The sequence below is a fragment of the Microtus oregoni genome, unplaced genomic scaffold, assembly GCF_018167655.1.
Source record: "Microtus oregoni isolate MIOR12 unplaced genomic scaffold, Mior012 000033F_ref0000390, whole genome shotgun sequence".
In the NCBI taxonomy this organism is placed as follows: Eukaryota; Metazoa; Chordata; class Mammalia; order Rodentia; family Cricetidae; genus Microtus; species Microtus oregoni.
In genome coordinates, this window is record NW_024543092.1 from 26,806,789 (window position 1) to 26,815,521 (window position 8,733).

At 38.1% G+C, this 8,733-nt stretch overlaps 1 protein-coding gene across 1 annotated transcript; it reads left to right on the forward strand.

Moving 5' to 3' along the window:
* Positions 1-6,294: 6,294 nt before the first annotated feature.
* Positions 6,295-7,251, forward strand: LOC121466339 (olfactory receptor 5M11-like). The gene has a single exon (XM_041680003.1). It carries the CDS (start codon positions 6,295-6,297, stop codon positions 7,249-7,251), a length of 957 nt encoding a protein of 318 aa, XP_041535937.1.
* Positions 7,252-8,733: the final 1,482 nt, after the last annotated feature.

Genomic DNA, 8,733 nt, shown 5'->3' on the forward strand with positions numbered 1-8,733 from the left:
TCCATGGCATCTTTCTGACTTCACCTACTCTCTCTATAAACCTCAGTCCAGTTTTCCTACCTGGCTTTACTCTGCCAAGTCATAGACTGAAACAGCTTTATTCATTAACTAATAAAAACAACACATATAAAGAATGACATCTCCCATCAGGAGAAGCTTCTCTGAATACGATTGAGAGAAGTACTAATTAATGATTGTAAGGATGGATATTTAGATGATATCTTGGTATTATGTTCATTTATCATATAATAGTAGTAGATTCTTCCCTAGGGCCTGACTTTTATCCTGTCATAGGTTATTGACTCAGGTTACAGTACAAGGCTTGAATTCTGTCTCTTGGATTAAGCCTTATGTTAAGGCAGAATTTGGCTGGTTATCCTAATAACATTCATTGCAACAACAAGCATTTCTTGCCAGGCTGATTGTTAGCATTGGTTGCCATGCTCACCTCTGAGTCAGGCTATTCATGGCTTTCTCTCTAAGCATCCCATATTGCACCTTATGGCACTATTTAAACTAGACAATAGAAGAATGCTCCAGGTAGGTACTGACTTGACTTCTCCATGTCCTGTGACCCCAGTGTGTGATCTCTTCAGAGATAGGATCTTAACATCAAGTTCTAGTATATCACCAAGAGTAATGGCAATAGTCTATACTGTTTAGGAAGTCAATAAGTTCTCTGTGACCAACAACTTGAAGGTTTATAACTCATACCTAGAGCTAGACTTTTCCATATTTTGGAGCTAAGCTGAATGGTTATCAAACAAAGCAAAAAATCATCGTGATAATTTTATCTATCAAGTAAAAAACAAGGCATTTGTACAATCAGGATTAAAGAAGTCTGGTTTCCAGGACTCATGTCTGGGACACAACTGTCTGTAACATCAGCTTCAGGATGTCATGTACCTCTGGATATCACCAAACATCTGTTTTCATGTGCACATGAACACATGCAGACACAAATGTCTACAAATAATTAAAAGTAATAATATTTTGAAAAAGATACTCATTTCTTCTTAATCTCAAATGAGTTACAAGATGAATTAATAAAGCAAAAAGAAATATGGAAAAGTATTAATGGTGATGTGTTTGATTCTTATATGCAATAAATGGGGAAACTAGGGAGACCTTCTAGAATGTACTGATATATTAAACCATACTTTGCATGCCTTACTGCATGCAAACTTGAAAGACAACCCAAAAGTTCCATTTAGATCTCTGTGTCATGATGGGGGAGAAGGAAGGACATGTCTCTCTGCAAGTACATAGGCTAAGAGTTGAATCTTTCTTGAATCTAAAACAGCTGCCGATGTTGCTCATCTTTGACACATTCAATAGACTTTATGGCTCATAAGGGAGCAAATGATTTAAAGATATAGACAACAAAGAGGACCTCAAAGAGACATACATGGAACTACACGGAAAGGGGAAAATGACAAGATCTCCTGAGTTAATTAGAGCATGTGTCATTTGAGATGGTAGAAGAGAAGAAGGGAGGAAGGGACAGGAGCACACAAAAATGTATAGCTCATCTTGAAAATTTAGGGACATTCATTTCTAGTACATGTTGTGTTTAGCAAAGGTACTACTTAGGTTATGAAGTTATGGTGTTGGAATTCATGATGCCAGTTAAACTTGGAATAGCATGCTTAGAAAAAATGTAACACAATACCAATATAAAAGAAGCTCCAAAATAACGCATGCTCCTCTTTTTTTACATGCGTGCATTGTAGACATATATAAAAACTTATATCATATAAAAGTTGATATTATTTATTCTGTTAAATGCTTAAATGTTGTTACATGATTTAAACATTTATACATATATTTAAATATGTATATGTGTTTGTACACATTTATTACATAATACATCTGGGAGTGTTTTCATGCTCATACACACACACACACACATATAAATAAAATAAGAAAAACACTCCCTTTGTTTATTCAAGTAAAATAACTAATCTCCAAATAAGTATATACATACTGAGAAGAATGAAGAATATTAAAGAATGGTTGCAGTTTCTGAAGAGGTCCTTAAAAAATTCTAATTAGATTTACCTATGAGCATGGGTGGGATTGTATAGGTATGTACATGCCATGGGTATTTGTTGCAATTAACTGACAACTGAGAAACCTATTCTCTCTTTCCACTTTGTGAGTCCCAGGGAAAAGAATCATATCATCAGGATTAAAAACAAGTGGTTTCACCTGCTCAGCATCTCACACTTGAACACTATCGCTATTAATATAATTATTTTTATTTATTAGAATTTTAATTTAAATGGAATTCTTTTTTATTATTTACTTCAATCATCAAATAATAGGATTTTATAATTTCTTAGAGAACAATAGACAAAAGTGACTGAGTTTGCCTAATTTATTTTTAGCATATTAAATAGACAATAAACTATGTCCTCTGCAGAGCTCAAATTAAAGATACTTTTAAATATCGAAGTGTGGAATATAAGCCAACTGAGGTAGTTTATTAGTTTCTGGATCCCCAAATGCTCCTATTAAAGCCAAGAAGTGGTCCCCGCTGTGAGGCTCATCTTCCCATTCTTCATTCCCTCTGCAGATTGGCTTAGTTTGGCCCACTTCCCTCAAGCAATTATAAACAGGGGAATATTTTTACATTTTATAGAGCATCAAGAGAATTCTACAGAGACTAAGAAGAGTGGTGCATGTCAGAGCCGTAAGTTGGTCTGTGTTTTTCCTCCCTCTCTGTATTCAGGTGTAAATAACTGCTTTCTAAATCAGGCCAAGTAACTAATTTGGCCTGCTTTAGAGATCGCTTAACTTTAATTCCTAAATAGGTAGGATTTTCTTTAATTATGAAATCAGTGGTAAACAGGAATCTTGGTATTTCCTGTGATTAAGAGCACACCAAAGAAGTCTAGGAAGGAGGTCAGTTCTGAGCAGTATGAACTGTGCTTCTAACAGCAGTTAGTATGTTCTGACTATTCAGGTTTTAAGTCACCGTAACAATGATTGTTCAAGAAGAGCTGGTTATGTTTCTTCTGTTCATCTGAAACATACTTGCGTAACTCCTCTTTTACGAGCACAGAATGGCACAGTGGTATTTTCCCCTGCTGAACTGTCTTCTAAAAGCATATTCAGGCCACTCGACAGCTTTCATGGCAGATACTGAAGTTTAGTATATTCACTGACAAGTGTCAGTCATTCAGGGGAAAAGTACCTTTGCTTCCTGGAAACATCCAGCTTGCATTTTCTTCTTCTGCCTTCATGCAATCAAAACTCATGTTCTAACTGGGAAAAATTAAGATGTTCTAAAGAGACATTGTGTCTCTCAATCTGGCTCTCAGAATATTGAAACAAAGGACCACAAAGAAATGGGAATTTCTCCCAAGATTCTAATTCTGGGAGAAGGAAAATTTTGCCAACCTGAGGGGCACTTGTCTCTAGTAAAGGAATTCACACAGTACAGCTTGTAGGACTATCTTATAGGATGAGGCTGAAGCCCAGACAGGACAGATAAGGATGGGCCAATGATAGGAGGGACCACATCTTAACCAGGATTCTTCACGTGTACAAACAAAAAAAGGAAGAGAGTTGTTGTGTGTAGTAGTACACACCTTTAATCCCAACACTTGAAAGGCAGAGGGAGATTGACCTCTGTGACTTCAAGGTATGGTAGCACATGCCTTTAATCCCAGTGCCTAGAAGGCAGAGGCAAACAGATCTCTGTGAGTTCAAGGTGTAGTAGTTTACACCTTTAATCCCAATGCCTGGGAGGCAGAGACAGGCAGATCTCTGAGAGTTTAAGGACAGCCTGGTCTACAGAGTTATTCCAGGTCAAAGATATACAAAGAATATAAAATAGAAGTAAAAAGAAATGAAATAGAGATTAAAATAAAGCCGCATGATGACGGAAAATACAGAGACTTTTGATACTGTATGCTATTATGCTCTCTTTGAATTGTTTGAATGCTGAGGAAAGAGCAAAAACTACTAAAAGATACTTGTTTATAAATGCTGCTGAACTAATCCAACATAGATATTTTGAAAATGCCTTGAATTTGAAATGTGGATCTAAGGACATGATGCTTTGGAAAGGAGTTTCTTACTTTGTTTTCACAGAGGATGAGACCTTGTTTCATTTCTTCTATTCCGATTTGGTATGATGGACCACACCCTCCTGAAGGGTTGGTGTGAACACCTTCAGAAAATTGCTTCGCTCAACTGCCAACTGAGATGAAACTAGCACACAGGTTATACCATGAAAGACCTAATTAACGACGCCCCCATTCAGCAGGAAGCAGTTTGGAGAGAAAAAACTGCGCCCAGGTTCCCAAATATGGTTTATAAACGTACTTTTACATTTAAAGGGGGATATGATAGAGATATGAATAATTTACATTGATATGGATTTTGTTTTAGTGATATAAATTTAAGGTCATTTTTTATATGTATATGTGTTTCTGATTTTGATTAAGGTACTGTGATTGTATAGTTCATTTAAAAATGTAATGTATAATTAGAAATATAGATTGTTAATAGATAATCATAATAGTCAAGTTTGTAGTCACGTTAGTTAAGATTTTCTAGATGTACATAGATATATTTTAGATAGGCATTCTTCATATTTTTCAAAGATTATAGAATATGGCATTTTAAATGTTTTAATAACTTAGGGCTTTTCATGACAATAAGACATGTCTGCTCCTGGCAGCACCAATTTTCTTCAAGAAGAAGATGGGCATCGAAGAGGCACCTTATGGAGTTTGATAGCCATTTGGGCAAGAAACTGCTCTTGCCTGGACTATTGTATAAACTGGACACAGAGAACCCACAGAGAGAGGACTACTGAACTTGCCTATGGTAAGATGATCTTTTGGGGTTCCTGATTCATGAAAGAGTCTGTGAGACATTCTGCAGGACACAACAGATAGTGACTGAACTGACTTTGAATTTTCCTGCTTTATGGAAATGTCTGCTGGATACCATGGGCCTGAAGGCTGAAGATGGATGCCCCAACGGTACAGAGGAACTTTGGGTGACTGTCCAGGCAGTGAGATGTCTCTGTCATTTCTAGAGTTTTAAAAGTTGCTTTTTTCTTGTTTGCTTAGGTAGTATTGTATCTTTCTGGAGTCTTTGATGGAGTTAAGAATAGTTAGTTATAGTTATAGTTTTCCTTAGTTATTATGATAAAGATCATTGTAACTTTTACTTGATAACTGTTTTGTTATATGTAATTTTGCTATGTTAAAGTTAAAGCCTTTTTTTTTTTTTTGTTTAAACCGAAAAAGGGGAAATGATGGAGGAAGGTCATTGGTTAAATAAAAAGAAACTGCTTGGCCCTCATTGGTTAGAAGATAGGTGGGAGGAGGAAACAGAACAGAACGCAGGGAGGAAGAGGAAGTGAGCTCAGACTCCACAGCTCTCCTCTCGGGAGCAGACGCCTCAGAGCGACGCCATGCTCCCAGCTCCAGGGAAGATGCACACGATGAAGCTCCGACCCAGGATGGACTTAGGCTAGAATCTTCCTGGTAAGACCGGTGCTCACTAAGACCGGTGCTAACAGATTATTAGAGATGGGTTGATTGGGATATCAGAATTAGCCAGTAAGGGCTAGGGCTAAAGGGCCAAGCAGTGATTAAATGAATACAGTTTGTGTGTTGTTATTTCGGGCATAAGCTAGCCAGGCAGCCGGGGTGCTGGGGACGCAGCCCCGCGGCCCTTATTACTACACAAATGAAACATGGACTTAGTAAGAATACTAAAAAGATCATAATATAATCTATTTCAGAAGGTATAATTTTTAGAAAAACATTTTCAACTGTCATTAAAATTTTATTTTAAAAATATTTATTTACAGAAACGATCTCTTTAATTTTTGAGGTTATAATGTAATTTTACCGTTTCCCTTTTCCTTCTCTTCCTCAATAACACTCTCATGCATTCCTCATATCTCTGTTGCAAATTCATGAACTCTTTTATTATAGTTGATGCAACACACATATGTATGTACATGCATATGTGGATGCATATGTTTGTGTCTACTCTGTGTGTGTCTCTGTGTGTTTTGCTACATACGTAAGTATAACTTCCTCAGTCTGTAACACGATGTTGTATCTGTGATTCCAGGGCTCAAGATTTGGTCATAGATAACCAAGTGATGTGCTCTACTGAGGATAAAGACAATTTCTCCCTTCTTAGCATTCCATAGATGCTGATAGTTCTGAGAACAGGGTTGGAAACTCCTGGACTATACCATATCTTCACTTTTACCTATATTTTCACAGCATGAGTCCAAAACCCAACTCTCAGGAAATGGCCCTCACAAACAGCACTGAAATTACAGAATTCATTTTGCTGGGGCTCACAGATCGCCCAGAAATCCAGCCTCTCCTCTTTGTGCTGTTTCTGCTTGTTTACCTTGTCACTGTCTTGGGTAACATGGGCCTGGTGGCCCTGATCAGCCTGGACTCTGTCCTTCACACACCCATGTACTTCTTCCTCAGTAACCTGGCATTTGTAGATCTGTGTTATACCTCAACGGCCACTCCACAGATGCTGACTAATTTCTTATCAGACAAGAAGACGATTTCCTTCGTTGGCTGCTTTATCCAGTGCTACCTTTTCATCGCCCTTCTCCTCACAGAGTTTTACATGCTGGCAGTCATGGCCTATGACCGCTATGTGGCCATATGCAATCCTCTGCATTACAGTGTGAAAATGTCCAGGCGAGTCTGCATTTCCTTGGCCATATGCCCTTATGTCTATGGCTTCTCAGATGGGTTGTTCCAAGCCATCCTGACCTTCAGTATGACCTTCTGTAAATCCAATGTCATCAACCACTTCTACTGTGCTGACCCTCCACTCATTAAGCTCTCCTGCTCAGATACTTTTATAAAAGAACATGCCATGTTGATATCTGCTGGTTTCAACCTCTCCAGTTCCCTCACAATTATTCTGGTGTCTTATATTTTCATTATTGCTGCCATCCTAAGGATCAAATCAGCTGAAGGAAGGCACAAGGCATTCTCTACCTGTGGTTCCCACATGATGGCTGTCACATTATTTTATGGGACTCTCTTCTGCATGTATGTAAGACCACCCACTGACAAGACTGTTGAGGAATCCAAAATAATTGCTGTCTTCTACACCTTTGTAAGTCCAATGTTGAATCCCTTGATCTATAGCCTGAGAAATAAAGATGTGAAGCAGGCTTTGAAAAAAATTTTCAGACAAAAAGTTATCAGGACAGAAATTATACCTCATTTTTAAATAAGCTGAAACTATAGTTTTGTCATGAATAAAGTTGTATTTAGATGACTTTTTAATATTCTCTGTGTCCATATTTTTTGTGTTCCAGCTAAAAGTTATGTGTTTTGAGATAAATCACCTGGCCTTATATGCTGTCCTGTTTAGCACTCTGTATTTGATGCATCAGTGATAGTCAATGTTTATTGTCAGTTTGATTAGGTTGAAGATCACTTAGGAGACACATCTCTTCCTCTGCCTGAGGAGGTACTTCTACAGTGGACAACCTGGGGTAAAATATTCATGTTGAAAACTCACAGCATCATCCCCTTTTCTGAAGATATAGGCTGAATATAAGAGAACACAGAAGAAGGCACAGACAGTCATTTAGCTCATGCCTTTTGAGTGGGAACACACTGTGACTGAGCCACCTCTCTCCTGCCTCTCTGCTTTCCTTTCACGATAACTATACATCTTCTTAAACTATTTTTATTGAGCTCTATATTTTTCTCTGCTCCCCTCCCTGCCTCTCCCCTCCCCTTCAACCCTCTCTCAAGGTCCCCATGCTCCTACATTACTCAGGAGATCTTGTCATCTTAAACAATGAGCCCGAGTAAATTCCTCTTCTCTTAAGTTACTCCTGTCAGACATTTTCTCTCAGCAAAAACACATCAGCTGGCACAAACTAGTAACACAGATATCCCTATAGCAGATAGAAATGGTGAATCATGATCCACCTCATATCTGCCCATTCAAATCCACATCTCCAAATTGATATGCACATCAGATTTGTTTAAGTACTATTTTAAGTGTAAACTTCCCAGTGCAATGCCAAGTGGTCTGCCTGCATTCCTACAGGCACTTGTGGTTCACAATTGTTAACAGGATAAACATGCTCTTGCTTCCTTCCATTGATAGACAGACCCATCAGGCTTCCTGATGAAGGACACTTAAGAAACAATGGTACGGCTGTACTCCCCCACTTGCTAATGAAAATGAGGAAATGGATCATGATGGTGCTTTTATGTTTCTTACTTATGTGCTTGAGAAGGAGCCATACAAGTAGCATGAAACTGATGGAGTATGCTTTTATAGATGTAAGACTGCTTGCTGGTCCAGGTCTCTCTTTTGTCAGCCTACTTCCTGCTAAGATTATGGTCTGGCATATCACTTTCGTTTTCATCTTCATCTGACAGTTCAGAGAAGGTTAACCGCAGAGTAAAGCTCAAGTCAGAAAGAAGAGACAGGGAAACTAAGCCAGCAGTAAGCTGCAGATAGTGATCCCCTTGCGTTGACTGGTCCTTTTCATCCCAATTACACTCAGGATAGAAAGTTTGCTTTATTTTTAGTAACAGTAGTTCTTGAGGATTTTTCTGTAAACAAATAAAGAAATTTCTTTGACAGCACAAAATCTCAAAACTCCAGGATCAGTGTTAAGAGGATGAACTTGAGGAGCAATACAGATCATCTCACATGCTAAATATGGTTGCAAGCTATATTTCACCA

Bases quoted from the DNA above. Each gene is read 5' to 3' on its own strand.
- LOC121466339 (XM_041680003.1), top strand. From the start codon at position 6,295: ATGGCCCTCACAAACAGCACTGAAATTACAGAATTCATTTTGCTGGGG.